This window comes from Oncorhynchus masou, chromosome 18 (genome assembly GCF_036934945.1).
Source record: "Oncorhynchus masou masou isolate Uvic2021 chromosome 18, UVic_Omas_1.1, whole genome shotgun sequence".
Classification (NCBI taxonomy): domain Eukaryota; kingdom Metazoa; phylum Chordata; class Actinopteri; order Salmoniformes; family Salmonidae; genus Oncorhynchus; species Oncorhynchus masou.
The window spans coordinates 53,259,764-53,280,449 of record NC_088229.1 but is presented as its reverse complement, the minus strand read 5'-3'; the positions used below and the strand labels follow the sequence as shown (position 1 = coordinate 53,280,449).

The 20,686-nt window shown below is 41.9% G+C and overlaps 2 protein-coding genes across 2 annotated transcripts in view; one reads left to right on the top strand and one right to left on the bottom strand.

Annotated features, from left to right (window-relative positions):
- The window catches only part of acsl5 (acyl-CoA synthetase long chain family member 5), a 33,240-nt gene extending 20,091 nt beyond the window's left edge, over nucleotides 1-13,149 (bottom strand). Inside the window, 7 exon segments of the mRNA XM_064923668.1 lie at nucleotides 806-984; nucleotides 3,225-3,324; nucleotides 4,019-4,120; nucleotides 8,579-8,643; nucleotides 8,819-8,927; nucleotides 9,144-9,307; nucleotides 12,980-13,149. Coding sequence (XP_064779740.1) covers nucleotides 806-984; nucleotides 3,225-3,324; nucleotides 4,019-4,120; nucleotides 8,579-8,643; nucleotides 8,819-8,927; nucleotides 9,144-9,299 — 711 coding nt within the window. The 5' untranslated portion in view covers nucleotides 9,300-9,307; nucleotides 12,980-13,149.
- Nucleotides 9,965-20,686, top strand: part of gucy2g (guanylate cyclase 2g) — a 125,442-nt gene continuing 114,720 nt past the window's right edge. The window contains exon 1 of the mRNA XM_064993546.1: nucleotides 9,965-10,150. Within this exon, the coding sequence (XP_064849618.1) occupies nucleotides 9,965-10,150 (186 nt within the window). The remainder of the gene's footprint in view (nucleotides 10,151-20,686) is intronic.

Sequence of the window (20,686 nt, the reverse complement as noted above, 5' to 3'; positions counted from 1 at the left end):
ATTTGCTCTCCGTTGGGCATGGCCACCGAAATACTAGGGACTAATACTTGCTTAACTACCCGTTAGCATTGTTTACCAAACCTCTTCTTGAGTACTCCCAGACAGTTCCACAAATTGTATGCATTTCAGCATTGTCTTGCATTGCGCTGGTATAAGACTATGGAATTTCAGTACCAGCACACTTGATTCAACTCGTCAACTAATAACCATGCACTTCATTAGTTGAGGTGTGCTTTAACTGGAATAGGTCAAATAAGAGGAACTGAGTAGAAGGACGTGAGGAGGGATTTGCAAACACTGCCCTAGAGAGTAGCGATTACCACTATAATTTTCTTGACCCATTACAGTTGGGACCTCATTAAGAAAATACAGGATTAGAGATAAGACAGCTTAAGTTGGCAATGTAAGTCCCGCAGTATTATCCCCCAAATGGTTGTTAGGATCAGCTTTACATTCCCAACTCCTATCTATGATTAAGGTCAATTTGTTCTCTGAGCATGGGTAAAATACAGCTGGACTTATCATAGACCCTTGAGGAACCCCTCGGGAGAAACAAAAAATAATAATAATAAAAATTCTGTAGGTAAAAAAGTCAGTTCTGAGTTTGAAGCCTCAGTCATTGTCAGAGCCAGAGCCTGATGAAGACCCCAAGGGTCAAAAAGCTTCGAAGCATAGATTAAAGTGTGCAATCTTTCTTCCTTTACTTGACAAATATTTTGTTCCCCAGCACTTGCTCAATGCCAATGAAAGTGTGTAAATGCTTATTTTCTTATACATCCCTATATACTGTCATACAGTGCAGTACCTCCACTTCCTTCAGGGACAGAATGTCCACCCCACACTTTGCGCCCCGTGCGGTCAGCTCGGTGTCAAAGGCATCCATGAGGATAATGGTTTTGAGCTCAGGCGTCTCTCCCTTCTCACAGTTTTCCAGCAGTGTCTCGGCTTTGTTCTGTTTGTCACACAGCACTGTGGAGATGTCCGCTGAAATCACAAACAATCAGTTGAAAATGTGGCAGCTGGAACATGTATGTACAGTGGGTATCATAAGTATTCACCCCCCTTGGATGTTTATACATTTTGTTGCATTACAAAGTGGGATTGAAATTAATTAAATGATTATTTTTTTGTCATTGACCTACACAAAACACTATGTAATGTCAAAAATTATAATAAAAATAAAAGACTAATATAGCTTGATTAGTATATTCATCTCCTGAGTTAATATACTGTTGTTAGAAACACTGTTGGTAGTGATTACAGCTGTGAGTCTTTTGGGGTAAGTCTCTAAGAGCTCTGCACACCTGGACTGTGCAATATTTGCCCATTATTCTTTTCATAATTCTTCAAGCTCTGTTAGTCTTGCAAGCAGATGTAAGTCAAAACTTTAATTTGGCCACTCAAGAACAGTCACTGTCTTCTTGGTAAGCAACTCCAGTGTAGATGTGGCCTTGCATTATAGGTTATTGTCCTACTCAAAGGTGAATTCCTCTCCCAGTATCTGGTGTAAAGCTGTCTGAAGCTGAAGTTTTCCTCTAGGATTTTGCCTGTGCTTAGCTAAATCCCATTTAGTTTCATCCTGAAAAACTCCCCAGTTTTTGCCAATGTCAAGCATACCCATACCATGATGCAGCCACCACTATTCTTGAAAATATGGAGAGTGATGTATTGGATTTGACCAAAACATTTTGTATTCAGGACAAAGTTTCCAAAAGGCTTCTTAACAGCTTCTACCCTCAAGCCATAAGATTCCTGAACAGCTAATCAAATGGCTACCTCGACTATTTGCATTGTCCACCCCGCTGCTGCTACTCTCTGTTTATTATCCATTTATAGTCAATTTACCTCTACCTACATGTGCATATTACCTCAATTACAGTGACTAACCTGTGCCCCCGCAGATTGACTCTGTACCGGTACCCCCTGTATATAGCTTCGCTACTGTTATTTTATTGTTGCTCCTTAATTATTTGTTATTTTCTATTTTATTTTTTATTTTTTTATTTTTTTACTTCAGTTTATTTTAGTAAATACTTTAACACTTATTTTTCTTAGAACTGCATTGTTGGTTAAGGGCTTGTAAGTAAGTGTAACATGTGTGCTGAGAGTCAGGAAGCAAGTTCAGGGAGTGAGTGTTTTAATAAATAAACGTAACATAATACCAAACACGAACAATGCACAGACATGACACTGGAACAGAAACAATAATGCCTGGGGGAGGAACCAAAGGGAGTGGCATATATAGGGAAGGTAATCAGGGAGGTGATGGAGTTCAGGTGAGTCTGATGACGCGCAGGTGCGTGTAACGATAGTGATGAGTAGTCTGGTGACCTAAAGGCCGGAGAGGGAGCATACTGTAAGGTCTACACCTGTCGTATTCGGCGCATGTGACAAATACAATTTTATTTGATATTTAATGTCTGCTTTTTATTTCATTTTTACCTATCTACCAATAGGTGTCATTCTTTGTGAGGATTTGGGAAAACCTCCCTGGTCTTTGTGGTTGAATCTGTGTTAGGAATTCAGTGCGCGACTGAGGGACCTTGCAGATAATTGTATGTGTGGGGCATAAAGAGGAGGTAGTCATTCACAAATATTTGTGGTTGAATCTGTGTTAGAAATTCCGTGCTCGACTGAGGGACGTGCAGATAATTGTATGTGTGGGGCATAAAGAGGAGGTAGTCATTCACAAATCATGTTAAACACTTTTATTGCCCACAGAGGGAGTCCATGAAACTTATGTGACTTGTGTAGCACATTTTAACTTATTTAGACTTGCCACAATGAAAGGGTTGAATACTTATTGAATCAAGACATTTCAGCTTTTTTATTTTTTATTAATTTGTACGCATGCATGCATGTATGTATTCATACTGGGTTGCAACAGGTCCAAGGATCTTGAGTTTGCCAAATAAAGGTAAAATGTGGCACAACCCTTTTGCCACATTCTTTATAGCATTATATTTGTTTATAAATGATTTCTAAAGCATCTATGTCAGAGTTATAAAGGGTTTATGAAGGCTTGCACTATACTAGCAGTGGCATAGAGGGGAGGAGGTGGAGTTAACAAGTGAGAGAGGAAAAATAAGAAGAAGATTAGTCAAGGTAAAATATAGTGGACTTGGGAACAAGCCTTGTGGAACCCCTAGGGAATGACAGGCCTAAACCTGTCCTCATTAACACTGTTAATGAAGTGCAGTACATGGTGGAGAAGGCCCAATTACCTTTCTTAATAATGAACTCCAGTGCCTCATGTCCCAGGGTGTCGTACAGGGGCACCGCCACCATGGAATAGGTGTAGCAGGCCAGCTCACTGATAATCCACTGGACCAAAGAACAAGCAGGGAGCAATAATAAGCCGTAAAGGGTCAATGTTCAATGGAGCAACACTCATGTGCACAGCTCATGTCTTGCCCATTTCTTTTTTTGTTGTTTTTTTGTTAAAATTTGACCCCGTTTTCATGATATCCAATAGTTTTAGTAGCTACTATCTTGTCTCATCGCTACAACTCCTGTACAGGCTCGGGAGAGACAAAGGATGAAAGTCATGCATCCTCCAATACACAACCCAACCAAGCCACACTGCTTCTTAACACAGCGTGCATCCAACCTGGAAGCCAGCCACACCTATGTGTTGGAGGAAACACTGTGCACCTGGCAAATTTGGTTAGCGCGCACTACACCCAGCCCGCCACAGGAGTCACTGGTGCGCGATGAGACAAGGACATCCCTACCGGCCAACCCCTCCCTAACCCAGATGATGCTAGGCCAATTGTGCGTCGCCCCACAGACCTCCCGGTCACGACAGAGCCTGGGCACGAACCCAGAGTCTCTGGTGGCACAGCTGGTACTGCAGTACAGTGCCCTTAACCACTGCGCCACCCGGGAGGCCTTGTCTTGCCCATTTCGAATACAATACCAATTCATATTTTTCAAACAGTTCAATAACTGCAACTTCTGTATGCATAAATATGACAGTGATAGATGAAATATACTCAACCTAGAAAAAATGTCTCACCTCTGGTCTGTTCTGAGCAAAGATACCAATGAAGGTATTAGGGGTCGGCTTCAGTCCCCTGTGGATAAGCCCTGACCCAAGGTGCTCAGCCCGATTGGACACCTGCGGTGGAAGGCATTACATTAAAGGTCAAAGTCAAGGATGTTACGGTGTCTATACATACCGAGCTTGATCAAATGCACAAAGAATGCATTACGCATCCGTCTGTCCATCAAAAGTTCTAATTACGAACAAGTCACTGTCATGACGACCTCTGATAAAGCAATAACAAGTCTCCCAGGAAAGCATAACAACAATCAAACAACCCAGATAAGCGCTACAAATGAACGTATGTATTATTAACATTAACATATGTAGCCTAAAAAACAAGGTTAATGAAAACGATGACTTGCTAGAAACAGAACGCATTCATATACTGGCTCTTTCTGAAATTCAGTTAGATAATTATTTTGATGATACAGTGGTAGCAATATATGCTTATAACATCAACAGTTGAGACAGGGATGCCAATGGGGGAGGTGTTGCTGTTTATATTCAGTCATATTCCTCTAAAGCTGAGAGAGGATTTCATGTCAAATGCTGTTGAAGTAATATGGCTACAGATTGGTTCACCTAAAGCCTATACTTGTGGGAAGTTGCTATAGACCACCAAGTGCTAACAGTCAGTATTTGGATAATATGTGTGAAATGCTTGATAATGTATGTGATATCAACAGATACGTGTACTTTCTGGGTGACAAATATTGACTGGCTTTCATCAAGCTGTCTGCTCAAGACAAAGCTTCAAACTGTAACCAGTGCCTCCAACCTGTTTCAGGTTATTCATCAATCTACCAGGGTATTTACAAACAGCACAGTAATGAAATCATCCACATATATTAATCACATGCTGCAAAAATGTGCTCTAAAGCAGTATCCACATCCTTTGGATGTAGTGATCATAATATTGTAGCCATATCTAGGCTACAATAAAAAATAAATAGAAAAGATGTCCAAAAGCTGGGCCTAATATAGTGTACTGTATAAGAGATCATACAAGAGGTTTTGTAATGATTCCTTTGTTGAAGACGCTGCACTTAACGCATTTATGAAATTGCTTATTACAATTACTAATAAGCGTGTACCCATTAAGAAAATGACTGTAAAAACTGTTAAATCCCGGGTGGATTGATGAGGAATTTAAAAAATGTGTAGTGGAGAGGGACGAGGCAAAATTAATGGCAAATCAGTCTGGCTGCACAGCTGATCGTTGAACATAATGTAAATTGAAATATTATGTGACTAAACTAAGCAAAAAGACGAAACAAAGATAGATTATATAAAGAATGATTGCATAACTTTTGTAGCACCTTAAATTAAATTTTGGCCAAGAAAGGCAACCTCAGCACCATCCTTTATTGAATCAGATGGTTCATTCATCACAAAACCCAATGACATTGGCAACTACTTAAATTATTTTTTCATTGGCAAGATTTGCAAATTTAGGCATGACATGCCAATCACAAACTCTGAACCTATACATCCATTCATAATTGACCAAATTATGAAAGACAAGCACCGTAATTTTGAATTCTGTAAGGTGAGTGTGGAAGAGGTGAAGAAATTATATTGTTGTCTATCAACAATGACAAGCCACCTGGGTCTCACAACTTGGATGGAAAAGTACTGAGAATGATAGCGGACTATATTGCCACTCCTATCTCTTCAATCTAAGCCTACAGGAAAGTGTGTGCCCTCAGGCCTGGAAGGAAACAAAAGTAATTCCGCTACCCAAGATTAGCAAAGCACCCTTTACAGCCGACCAATCAGCCAGCTACCAACCTTTACTAAACCTTTGGAAAAAATTGTGTTTGACCAGATATAATGCTATAATGCTATGGACTTTTGCAATGCTTATAAGGAAGGGCACTCAACATGTTCGGCACTTACACAAATAACTGATGATTGGCTGAAAGAAATTGATAAGAAGAAGCTTGTGGGAGCTGTGTTAGCATTTGACATTATCGATCATAATCTGCTGCTGTAAAAATGTATTATTATGGCTTTATATCCCCTGCTGTATCGTGGATCAAGAATTACCCATCTAACAGAAAAGTTAGTGTTCTTTAATCAAAGCTTTTCCAACATAATCAAGGTAGAGTATGGCATTCCACAAGGAAGTTTTCTAGGCCCCTCACTTTTTTCAATCTTTACTAATGGACCGCCACTGGCACTGAGTAAAGGCTGTGTATATATGTATGCTGATAGTACAACATTATACACATCAGCTACCACAGCAAGTGAAATCACTGCAATCCTTAACAAAGACATGCAGTCAGTTTTAGATAAGGTGGCAAGTAACAAGCTACTACTAAATATTTAAAAAACTAAAAGTTTTGTATTTTGGACAGACAATTCACTAAACTCTAACCCTCATCTAAATCTTGTAATGAATAATGTGGAAATTGAGCAAGTTGAGGAGACTAAATGGCTTGGTGTCACCCTGAATTGTAAACTGTCATTTTCAAAACATATTGATGCAACGGTAGCAAAGACGCTTCTCTGCTTTCTTGACATTGCTATCATCAAAACAAGTCCTACAGGCCCTAGTTTTGTCGCACTTGGAATACTGCTCAGTCATATTGTCAAGTGCCACAAAGAGAGACATAGGCTAACTACAGTTGGCCCAGAACAGAGCAGCAAGACTGGCCCTTAAATGTATGCGGAGAGCTAATATCAATGCCATGGATGTCAATCTCTCCTGGCTCAAAGTAGAGGAAAGATTGACTGCATCACTAGTCTTTTTGTCTCTTTTACACTGCTGCTACTGTCTGTTATTATCTATGCATTGTCACTTTAATAACTCTACCTACATGTACATATTACCTCAATTACCTCAACACATTGACTCTGTACCAGTAACCTCTTATTGCCTCGCTATTGCTGTTTTACTGCTGCTGTTTAATTATTTGTTACTTTTATTTCTTACTTTTTTAGATATTCTTCTTAAAATTGCATTGTTGGTTAAGAGCTTATGAGTAAGCATTTCAATGTAAGGTCTACACCTCGGTGCGTGTGACAAATAAAATTTGATTTGATTTCAAATGACTAGCACACTAGCACACAGCTCAGATACCCATGCATACCCCACAAGACATGACACAAAGGGGTTTCTTCACTGTCCCCAAGTCCAGAACAGTCTCTGGGATACGCACAGTATAACACAGAACCATGACTACATATAACTCTATTCCACATCAAGTAACTCATGCATGCAGTAAAATCAGGTAAAATAAAACATAAAACTACACTTCATGGAACAAAGCAGACTGAAGAGACACACACAGGTTCACACGCATACACAAACACGCTAGCACACGCTCTCTACAAAGTTTGGGGTCACTTAGAAATGTCTAGTCTCAACGTCAACAGTGAAGAGGCGTCTCCAGGATGCTGGCCTTCTCGGCTGAGTTCCTCTGTCCAGTGTCTGTTATTTTGCCCATCTTAATCTTTTCTTTTTATTGGCCAGTCTGAGATATGTTTTTTTATTTGCAACTCTGCCTAGAAGGCCAGCATCCCAGAGCCACTATTTAACGAAGCTGTCAGTTGAGGACTTGTGAGGCATCTGTTTCTCAAACGAGACACTCTAATGTACTTGTCCTCGTGCTCAGTTGTGCACCGGGGCCTCCCACTCCTCTTTCTATTCTGGTTAGAGCCAGTATGCACTGTTCTGTGAAGGGACTAGTACACAGCATTGTACCAGATCTTCAGTTTCTTGGCAATTTCTCACATGGAATAGCCTTCATTTCTCAGAACAAGAATAGACTACGAATTAAAAAGAAGAAAGTGCTTTATTTCTAGCCATTTTGAGCCTGTAATAGAACCCACAAATGCTGATGCTCCAGATACTCAACAAGTCTAAAGGCCAGTTTAATTGCTGCTTTAATCAGCACAATAGTGCTGTGCTAACATAATTGCAAAAGGGTTTTCTAATGATCAACTAGCCTTTTAAAATCATAAACTTTGATTAGCGTACACAATGTGCTATTGGAACACAGGAGTGATGGTTGCTGATAATGGGCCTCTGTACGCCTATGTAGATATTCCATAACAAATCCGCCGTTTCCAGCTACAATAGTCATTTACAACATTAACAATGTCTACACTGTATTTCGGATCAATTTGTTGTTATTTTAATGGACCAAAGAAATTGCTTTTCTTTCAAAAACAAGGACATTTCTAAGTGACCCCAAACTTTTGAACGGTAGTGTACATTGTAATATTGTTGTATGGTGGTATTATAAATGTTGTATTGTAGAAATGTAGTGGTGTAATAATGTTATATGATGTAAGGTTTTTTTGTGTGATGTAAGTGCCTTAATGTGTTAGGACAGGACCTAACACATTGGGATACCAAATAAATACACATACAAACACAAATTAACGTAAAAGCGTGAACCACTTAGAAAAGCCATTGGCTCGTTCAGTATTTTTTCCAAAATGTTGTATACAAAATCTTTTCTGAATTCAGACCCAGAGAAACGCTGGCCTATGTAAGTAATATCAGTGATAGTGTCATACCTGTTTGTATTTCAGCCACTGGTACGGTTGCCCTGGTTTCCTGTAGCCTAGACAGGGTCCATTACCTGTAAAGGAGACATGGATTTGATCTCCTCATTATGATAACCACACAATCTCACTGACCTTAATACGCTCAGTCAGACATGAATACTACTATGTATTCTAATTTGATTCCAAACACCTCTCTTATTCTTAGTGCAGACACAAGATATATGTGACAGAAGAATATATGGTGGTGACCTGAGACTTGTAGTCCCCTCTGGAAAACTTCGTACAGTGTTCTGGCGTCGTCATGAAAATACGACATCAGGTTGTCATCTTCCTGCAGGGCACTTTTCCTCGCTCCATCCTGGACATGAGGGAGAGCAATGACATATAAGGGAAGACACATTGAAAAGCAATGAGGAAAATTGCAATTGGAATCTGTTTATGACTTCCTGATTTGACTGAATTGAAATGGAATTGACCCTCAACCATGTGATCCAATCCTCTCAGATACATGAGTGCCTAGTGTGTAGGTAGAGGCTAGGGGTCAATTTGGAATTCAGCCGGAGAGTGTCCTTACCTTGACTCCTACGGTCTGGCAGTTGAGGTCTGCAGGCATAGTGAGGGGTTTAGGCCTGGTGTTGAGGTAGACCAGGGCAGCCCCCATCAAGGCAAACAGGGAGACGATGGCCGAGGTGGGCAGAGGGCTAAACAGGAAGTTGAGGAGGAAGTCCATGTTCAAATCTGACGAGAGAAAGGAAGTGCTGTTACCAATACACAATATTAACACTATAACTTGTATACACTTATATTGGCGGTAGGTAGCCTAGCGGTTAAGAGCATCGGGCCAGTGACTGAAATATTGTGGGTTCGAATCCTGAGCCGACGAGGTGAAATGTGTCCAAATAAATGGGGATACTGTCACGTTCACTGTCTTCAAACTCCCCGTCATAGATGAGCCAAGGCGCAGGGTGCATGTAATTCCACATATTTTAATAAAACAGGTAAACAGAAACCGAACTTGACTCAACCGTGGCGCACACAAACACACACAGAAAATAAATAATTACCCACAACATAGGTGGGAAAAAGGCTGCCTAAATATGATTCCCAATCAGAGACAACGATAGATAGCTGCCTCTGATTGGGAATCACACCCGGCCAAACACAAAGAAATAGAAAACATAGAATGCCCACCCAAATCACACCCTTACCTAACCAAATAGGGAAATAAAACATCTCTCTAAGGTCAGGGCGTGACAGTACCCCCCCCCCAAGGCTGACTCTATAGGGGAGGGTCCGGGTGGGCATCTATCCTCGGTGGCGGCTCCGGTTCGGGAAGTAGCCCCCGCTCCGCACGCTGATCCCTCCGCTTCCGTGGAACCGGACTGTGGATTGTCGATGGAGACTCTGGACCGCAGATTGTCGGAGGAGGAACCGGACCGTGGATCATCGCCGGAGGCTCCGGACCGCCACCGAGGGCGCCAGACCACCGCAGGAGGCTCCGGACTGGGGACCGTTGCCAGAGGCTCCGTGCCCTGGATTATCACTGGAGGCTCCGTGCGCTGGATTATCACTGGAGGCTTCGTGCCATGGATCACTACTACAGGCTCCGGGCCATGGATCATCACTGGAGGCTTCGTGCCATGGATCATCACTGGAGGCTCCGAGCCATGGATCATCACTGGAGGCTTCATACGTGGAGCCTGAACAGGTCTCACCGGACTGAGGAGACGTACTGGAAGCCTGGTGCGTGGAGCTGCCACAGGGCTTACCAGGCTGGGGAGACATACTGGAAACCTGGTACGTGGATCCGGAACAGATCTCACCGGACTGGGGAGATGCACTGGAAGCCTGGTGCGTGGAGCAGGCACTGGATACACTTGGCCGTGGAGGCGCACTGGAGGTCTCAAGCGTAGAGCTGACACAACCCATCCTGGCTGGATGCCCACTTCCGCCCGGAAAATGCGGGGCGCTAGCACAGAGCGCACAGGCCTGTGAATGCTCACTGGAGACACCGTGCGCATCACCGCATAACACGGTGCCTGACCAGTCACACGCTCCCCACTGTAAGCACGGGAAGTTGGCTCAGGTCTAAACCCCTGACTCCGCCAATCTCCCCGTGTGCCCCTCCCAAATGTTTTTGGGGCTGACTCTCGTGCTTGCTTCATTGAGCTTACTCCTCGTATCGTCACCGTTACACTTTCGCTGTCTCTATCTCCTCTTTCGGACGGCGATATTCCCCGGCCCTTGTCCAGGGTCCTGCTCCCTCCAGGATTTCCTCCAGTGAGCATTCATTACCAGCCTCAGAAATTGCATCCAAAATAAGTGCTTCACAGAGTTCAAGTAACAGACACAACTCAACATCAACTATTCAGAGGAGACTGTGTGAATCAGGCCTTCATGGTTGAATTGCTGCAAAGAAACCACTACTAAAGGACACCAATAATAAGAAGAGACTTGCTTGGGCCAAGAAGCATGGGCAATGGACATTAGACTGGTGGAAATATGTCCTTTGGTCTGATGAGTCCAAATTTGATATTTTTGGTGTATTTGTTAGACACAGAGTAGGTGAACGGATGATCTCCGCATGTGTGGTTCCCACCGTGAAGCATGGAGGAGGAGCTGTGATGGTGCTTTGCTGGTGACACTGTCTGTGATTTATTTAGAATTCAAGGCATACTTAACCAGCATGGCTACCACAGCATTCTGCAGCGATATGCCATCCAATCTGGTTTGAGTTTAGTGGGATTATCATTTGTTTTTCAAAAAGACAATGACCTAACACATCTCCAGGCTGTGTAAGGGCTATTTGACCAAGAAGGAGAGTGATGGAGTGCTGCATCAGATGACCTGGACTCCACAATCACCCGACCTCAACCCAATTGAGATGGTTTGGGATGAGTTGGACCGCAGAGTGAAGGAAAAGCAGCCAACAAGTGCTCAGCATATGTGGGAACTAATCATTCCAGGTGAAGCTGGTTGACAGAAAGGCATGAGTGTGCAAAACTATCATTAAGGCAAAGGGTGGCTACTATGAAGAATCTCAAATATAAAATGTATTTTGATTTGTTTAACACTTTTTTGGTTACTACAGGATTCCATATGTGTTATTTCATAGTTGTGATGTCTTCACTATTATTCTACAATGTAGAAAATAGTACAAATAAAGAAAAACCCATGAATGAGTAGATGTGTCCACACTTTTGACTGGATCTGCATGTGTGTGTGTTACCATTAAATGGGGTCAAAGTCAGTGTATATTACTATAGTGTTATCTGCAATGACTTTTGCCCCATATACATTTACTGTTAGAGTAATTCTCAACGTAGTGGTCTACTCGGTATATTGTAGAATGCTGTTTAACTAGGTTTACCCATTTCCGCCATCTCCTTCAATTCAATGCTTTGCCTCTAACAATTCTCAATGTCAATATTTGTCTTTGACCTAGTGTGTGGGTGTGTTTGTGTGCACGCTTGTGTGTGTATTCAACACTGACTGTATTTCAGTAAGAGGAGAAAGAAGGAAGAATTAATCGATTTATGCTAACAGATTGGCCCTCTGAAAGTGCATAGGGAACAGTGAAGGACATTGATAAGACTTTATGGTCATCTACAGTCCAAAGTCAGAACTTCAAGGGCACTTGGGAGGTCGGACCCACTGGACGCATAAAGATTTGATACTGTTGATAATACAATTGACCATATCTCCAGGAGTATCCTCCCCCTCTTGAGATCAAATGTAGAGGGTGTACCACAGGGATCGATTTTTGGACCTTCAAATTTATATTCATGACCTGCCAAACGCATCTAAAATGCTTTCTCAGATTCTGTTACCTGATGATACGTGGATTTTCTACATTTTCACATAGCATGCCATTTTTGTTTGACTCCATTTCCATCTATTCACTCTCTCTATCTATTTGGTCCTTTTACGCATACTACGATTACATAATGCATCACTTGATATCACAGTTTTTCTTAATCTGATCAATGGTCAAAATGGTGCATTGTGGTTAATACTATCCATCTGACATGCCGTTTATGCAAATAAAGGGGCAAATGCAAAGACTTGATTAGCCCATCAACATCACTAGCCAATAAAGTACACCCAGTTTTTAACAGTTTTAACTGTGCAAAACCATAGTCAGGACTATATATCTGTATACTCAAACAGTCTAAAACCATTTAGCTAGGCTAACTCTGCTAACATGTTTTCTTTAAACTTAGTTGAAGCATGTTGCAGTTGAATTCATCATACTGACAGTGTGTCAATACTTAGTCGAACATCTTTAGATCACCTGAGAGGGGTTATGCAAATAAAATGTTAACGACATGCTTGTTTGACCAATGTCAACAGTCTAACCCCTACACCTAACAAGCACACAAAACATGACATGAAGCACTGCCACCCTACCTGTCTTTCTCCCAGGTATCTCTCAGGTTTTTCTGCCGTCCTTTACAATTTCACCGTCTGCTCTTTGGGGGCTCCACTCACGGATGACAGGTGTGTGTTTATGTGTGTGTCTGGGACCAAGCCTCGTCCACTGGTCTGCTTGCTGACACTCGGGCGAGTGAGGAAGTCATAACCAAAGCTCCAATAAAACTGAGCTGAAAGCAAGTGACCTTTGAACCTTGGCCACTATCTTTCAAACTGATAACTGAAAATGAGCAAAGACATCAACGTAAGGCGCTACAGAGGGTAGTGCGTACGGCTCAATACATCACTGGGGCCAAGCTTCCTACTATCCAGGACCTATATACTAGGCGATGTCAGAGGAAGGCAAAATTTTTTGTCAACAACTCCAGTCACCCAAGTCATAGACTGTTCTCTCTACTACCGCACGGAAAGCGTACCGGAGTGCCAAGTCTAGGTCCAAAAGGCTCCTTAACAGCTTCAAACCCCAAACCATAAGACTGTTGAACAATTAATCAAATGACCACCCGGGCTATTTGCATTGACACCACCCCCTTTGTTTGTTACACTGCTGCTGCTAGCTATTTATAGTCACTTAGTCACTTTACTCTTACCTACATGTAGAAATTACCTTGACTAACCTTTACCCCTGCACATTGACTCGGTACTGGAACCCCCTGTACATAGCCTCATTATTGTTATAGATTTTGTTTAAACTTTAGTTAATATTTTCTCAACTTTATTTTCTTAAAACTGCATTGTTGCTTAAGGGCTTGTGAGTAAGCATTTCACTGTAAGGTCTAATACCTGTTGTATTCGGCGCATGTGACAAATAAAAATGGATTTGATTTGATTTGAATTGGCCATTGGGTGAAAGGTTGGTCATTTGGTCATTGGGTGAAAGGTTGTCATCTAGGGGTTTACCACATGGAGTAAGCATTCAATACACATACCCAGGCTACCTCTTTTGATTTAATTATTTATGCTAGCCAGACAGCAATGAAGCTATCAATGCATAGCTAGCTATGCTAGGTGGATCAGGGTTTCTCCAGAAGGACACTAGAATGACTGAGGTTATGGTAGCATTGTTTTGTAATGCTAGCTTATCAGAAGATCCAAGGCAATATGTTTACATACACAATGCCATCAAAAAGTATTCACACCCCTTGACTTTTTCCACATTTTGTTGTGTTACAAAGTGGGATTAAAATGTATTTAATTGTAATTTTTGGTCAACGATCTACACAGCTGCCAAAGGGGTAAATCTCTAATAGCTTTGCGCACCTGGATTGTACAATTTTGGCCATTATTCTTTAAAAAATGGCTTCAAGCTCTGGCAAGTTGGTTGTCATAGCTAGAAAGCCATTTTCAAGTCTTGGCATCCATTTTCAAGCCGATTTAAGTCAAAACTTTAACCAGACCATTCAGGAACATTCAATGTCGCCTTGGTAAGCAACTCTAGTGTAGATTTACCCTTGTGTTTTAGGTTATTGTCCTGCTGAAAGATGAATTCGTATCCCAGTGTTTGTTGGAAAGAAGACTGAACCAGGTTTTCCTCTAGGATTTTGCCTGTTCTTAGCTGTTTTCTGTTTATTTTTACCCCAAAAAACTCCCTAGGTCTTGAAGATGACAAGCATACTCATAACATGATACATCCACCACCATGATTGAAAATATGAAGTGGTACACAGTGATGTGTTGTGTTGGATTTGCCCAGAACATAACGTTTTGTATTCAGGACAAAAAGTTAATTTCTTTGCCACATTTTTTACAGTATTACTTAATAAGTGCCGAGTTGCAAACAGGATGCATGCTTTTGAATTGTTTTATTCTGGACATAACTACAATGTTGTTGATCCATCCTCAGTTCTCTCATATCACAACCACTAAACCCTGTAACTGTTTTGAAATCCCTAAGCAGTTTCCTTCTTCTTCGGTTACTGAGTTAGGAAGGACACCTGTATCTTTGTAGTGATCCAAAGCCTAATTAAGAACTTAACCATGCTCAAAGGGATTAAAAAAAAACTTTTTTTTTTACACATCTACCAATCGGTGCCCTTCTTTGCGAGGCGTTGAAAAACCTCCCTGGTCTTTGCAGTTTAATCTATTTTAGAAATGCATTACTCAATTGAGGGTCCTTACAGATAATTGTATGTGTAGGGTAGAGAGATGGGGTTGTCAGTCAAAAATCATGTTTAACACTTGTTATGTGATTTGTTAAGGACTTTCTTACTCCTGAACTTATTTAGGCTTGCCATAACAAAGGGGTTGAATACTTATTGACTCAAGACATTTCAGCTTTTAATTTTTTATTAATTTCAAACATTTTATACAAACAAAATTCCATTTTGACATTATTAGTTATTGTGTATAAATCAGTGACTCTAAATCTCAATTAATACATTTTAAATCCAGGCTGACACAACACAAAGTAAAGCAGTATGAATACTTTCTGAAGGCACTGTATAAGCTACTTGCCAGCATCAACACTAGGAAATTCTCGATTCTAGTGTTAGCTAAACAGGATAGTGTTCATGGTGGGGCTAACGAGGGGGAATCTGTGGGGATTAAGGCACACCAACTTCAATCAGCATCACCTGTATTCTGTTCTATTCACCTTTGGTCGTTAGCACATGGTTAACACATTGTTAGTGCGACACAGCATGACCCTGGAAACACAATAGTTGTCACCCTAGTCATCAGCACAGGAAGTGCCACCATGATAATTGATTCCTAGGTCAATTAAAAGGCGGAGGCTGCACTACCTGATTGAGCTGTCCCATCCCACGCCTCTTCCCTATAGCTAAAAATCCTTCAGATTCAGAGTGTTTAATAGTCACATGTACAGTGTTGCAGTTGTGATTTCAGGGTACAGTGGAAGTCTTTGGCGCCAAGCTCCAACATGCAGGATTAAGTGAAATAAAATAATGAAAATAGAAAAACAACAACAATATAAATATCACTATATACACTGAACAAAAATATAAGTCTTAATTTTCATATGCACAGAAAGCTTATTTCTCTCAAATTTAGTGCACAAATTTGTTAACATCCCTGTGAGTGAGCCAAAATAATCCATCCACCTGACAGGTGTGATTAAACAGCAGGATCATTACTCTCGTGCACCTTTTGCTGGGGACAATAAAAGGCCACTCCAAAATGTGAAGTTCTGTCACACAACACAATGCCAGAGATGTCTCAGGTTTTGAGGGAGCGTGCAATTAGCATGCTGACTGAAGGTATGTCCACCAGAGCTGTTGCCAGAGAATGAGAATGCTAATTTATCTACCATAAGCTGCCTCCAACGTTGTTGAAGATAATATGGCAGTACGTCCAACTGGCCTCACAAACGCAGGCCACATGTATAGTGTTGCGTGGGCGAGCGGTTTGATGATGTCAACGTTGTGAACAGAGTGCCCCATGGTGGGGTTATGGTATATGCAGGCATAAGCTATGGACAAAGAACACAAATGCATTTTATTGATATCAATTTGAATTCACAAAGATACCATGGCGAGCTCATTGCCGTGCCATTCATCCACCGCCATCACCTCATGTTTCAGCATGATGATGCACATATCTCAAGGATCTGTCCACAATTCTTTGAATCTGAAAATGTCCCAGTTCTTCCGTGGCCTGCATACTCACCAGACATGCCACCCATTGAGCATGTTTGGGATGCTCTGGATTGACATGTACAACAGCGTGTTCCAGTTCACGCCAATATCCAGTAACTTCGCACAGCCATTGAAGAGGAGAATTTCAAAAGAATTTGTGATAGTAAAGTTTAGAAAAACGTAAATGTTATTCAAATGAAAAGCCCAATGAATACTCGCCTTTGTGTTATGATTTAACTCCCACCACTTGTGGGACATTTATTTTGAAGGGACGTATAAATAACAACTGCATGAGGACAGACAGTGACTGACAGGCTGACACACACGTCACAGTTGCGAAAAGTATCTAGCTCGAAATTGCGCAAAAATGTGTTTTTCAAAGATTTCAAAGAAAAGGAAAGTAGACAATGAATGTAGGGTGTTCCAGCAAGAGTGGACAAAATATTTCTTTATTGAAATATCAGGGAAAGCTGTGTGCTTAGTGTGCAAAGAGCATCGCTGTCTTGAAAGACTACAACTTGTCCCGACACTTCCAGTTGAAGCAGAGAAATATAGGAATATGTCTTCTGAGCAGAGGACAAGTACATCGAAAGGTGTGGCTTTCTCAGTTGCAAAAGCAGCAAGGCTATGTACTGTCCCACAAAATTGCTAAACATGGCAAGCCATTCGCTGAGTGCGAATTCATAAAATAATGTTTAATTGACTATGCAGCAATACTTTGCCCCGACAAGAAAGAGCTGTTTGAAAATGTTTCCCTGTCAAGACGAACATCGCGAGAATATGGAACAACAGTTGGAAGACAAGGTAAACGATTTCACCTATTTCTCCTTGGCCCTGGATGAGATTAGTGATGCACGTGACATGGCGCAGTTGTTGATATTCTTACGAGACATAACCCCAGATTTTGAAATTACAGAGGTGCTTGCTTCAGTGCAGTCGATTGAAGAGCACAACCACAGATTTATTGGAGGAGGTTACTTAGTGTGTTGCGAAGTATGCCCACTGATGGGCGCCCAAACTTGACAGGAAAACACATTGGCCTTTTAAAAAGGATACAAGATAAAGTAGCTGAGCTGAACCCAGATCAGAAAATAATTTTCCTGCATTGCATTATGCATCAGGAGGTGCTTTGTAAATGTGTTCTGAAAATGAGCCATGTTGTGGATACAGTCACTAAAGTGGTAAACTTCATAAGAGCAAAATCTTTAAACCACAGTCAGTTTGTCTCACTGTTGGGAGAGACAGAGTGCAGATCTCCCCTACCACACAAACGTGAGATGGCTGAGTTTGGGGAAGGTGCTTAAAAGGGTGTGGGACCTGAAATCGAAGAAGCTGTGTTTTTGCAAATTAAAGGAAAGTGTGGATTTCCCTCAACTGCAAGATAAAAAATGGTTGGCTGATTTTGACTTCACCGTGAACATCATGGCCCTCATGAATGAACTGAATTCCAAACTACAAGAGAAGGGCCTTTTTGCACATCAGATGTACAGCCTTGTCAAAGCCTTCAAAGGAAAATTACTCCACCTGACCCGCCAAGTAGAAGCCAACAATCTCATCCAAATTCCGACACTACTAGTCTGTTCCCTGTAAGATGACCAGCGGGAGAAGTATACATCGCTGCTGCGTGCTTTGAACTGTGAGGATTTTAAAGTGTTGGAAAATGACATGCTGTTGGTTTCCTCTCCTTTCACCTTCAATGTGGATGCAGTGATTGGAGAACTATTCAGAACAATGTCACTGACAAGATTCTATGCATCACTCGATGAACAAAACATTCCAAAGATGAGGAGTCATGCTCAGAATGACCATTTATTTTTTATTTCACCTTTATTTAACCAGGTAGGCAAGTTGAGAACAAGTTCTCATTTATAATTGCGACCTGGCCAAGATAAAGCAAAGCAGTTTGACACATACAACGACACAGAGTTACACATGGAGCAAAACAAACATACAGTCAATAATACAGTATAAACAAGTCTATATACGATGTGAGCAAATGAGGTGAGATAAGGAAGGTAAAGGCAAAAAAAGCCATGGTGGCAAAGTAAATACAATATAGCAAGTAAAACACTGGAATGGTAGATTTGCAATGGAAGAATGTGCAAAGTAGAAATAAAAATAATGGGGTGCAAAGGAGCAAAATAAATAAATTAAATACAGTAGGGAAAGAGGTAGTTGTTTGGGCAAAAATATAGGTGGGCTATGTACAGGTGCAGTAATCTGTGAGCTGCTCTGACAGTTGGTGCTTAAAGCTAGTGAGGGAGATAAGTGTTTCCAGTTTCAGTGCTTTTTGTAGTTCGTTCCAGTCATTGGCAGCAGAGAACTGGAAGGAGAGGCGGCCAAAGAAAGAATTGGTTTTGGGGGTGACTAGAGAGATATACCTGCTGGAGCGTGTGCTACAGGTGGGAGATGCTATGGTGACCAGCGAGCTGAGATAACGGGGACTTTACCTAGCAGGGTCTTGTAGATGACATGGAGCCAGTGGGTTTGGCGACGAGTATGAAGCGAGGACCAGCCAACGAGAGCGTACAGGTCGCAATGGTGGGTAGTATATGGGGCTTTGGTGACAAAACGGATTGCACTGTGATAGACTGCATCCAATTTGTTGAGTAGGGTATTGGAGGCTATTTTGTAAATGACATCGCCAAAGTCGAGGATTGGTAGGATGGTCAGTTTTACAAGGGTATGTTTGGCAGCATGAGTGAAGGATGCTTTGTTGCGAAATAGGAAGCCAATTCTATATTTAACTTTGGATTGGAGATATTTGATATGGGTCTGGAAGGAGAGTTTACAGTCTAACCAGACACCTAAGTATTTGTAGTTGTCCACGTATTCTAAATCATAGCCGTCCAGAGTAGTGATGTTGGACAGGCGGGTAGGAGCGGGTAGCGATCGGTTGAAGAGCATGCATTTAGTTTTTCTTGTATTTAAGAGCAATTGGAGGCCACGGAAGGAAAGTTGTATGGCATTGAAGCTTGCCTGGAGGGTTGTTAACACAGTGTCCAAAGAAGGGCCAGAAGTATACAGAATTGTGTCATCTGCGTAGAGGTGGATCAGAGACTCACCAGCAGCAAGAGCGACCTCATTGATGTATACAGAGAAGAGAGTCGGTCCAAGAATTGAACCCTGTGGCACCCCCATAGAGACTGCCAGAGGTCCGGACAGCAGACCCTCCGATTTGACACACTGAACTCTATCAGAGAAGTAGTTGGTGAACCAGGCGAGGCAATCATTTGAGAAACCAAGGCTGTCAAGTCTGCCGATGAGGATGTGGTGATTGACAGAGTCAAAAGCCTTGGCCAGATCAATGAACACGGCTGCACAGTAATGTTTCTTATCGATGGCGGTTAAGATATCGTTTAGGACCTTGAGTGTGGCTGAGGTGCACCCATGACCAGCTCTGAAACCAGATTGCATAGCAGAGAAGGTGGGGTGAGATTTGAAATGGTCGGTAATCTGTTTGTTGACTTGGCTTTCGAAGACCTTAGAAAGGCATGGTAGGATAGATATAGGTTTGTAGCAGTTTGGGTCAAGAGTGTCCCCCCCTTTGAAGAGGGGGATGACCGCAGCTGCTTTCCAATCTTTGGGGATCTCAGACGACACGAGAGGTTGAACAGGCTAGTAATAGGGGTGGCAACAATTTCAGCAGATAATTTTAGAAAGAAAGGGTCCAGATTGTCTAGCCCGGCTGATTTGTAGGGGTCCAGATTTTGCAGCTCTTTCAGAACATCAGCTGAACGGATTTGGGAGAAGGAGAAATGGGGAAGGCTTGGGCGAGTTGCTGTGCGGGGCGCAGTACTGTTGACCGGGGTAGGAGTAGCCAGGTGGAAAGCATGGCCAGCCGTAGAAAAATGCTTATTGAAATTCTCAATTATGGTGGATTTATCAGTGGTGACAGTATTTCCTATCTTCAGTGCAGTGGGCAGCTGGGAGGAGGTGTTCATATTCTCCATGGACTTTACAGTGTCCCAGAACTTTTTTGAGTTAATGTTGCAGGAAGCAAATTTCTGCTTGAAAAAGCTAGCCTTGGCTTTTCTAACTGCCTGTGTATAATGGTTTCTAGCTTCCCTGAACCGCTGCATATCACGGG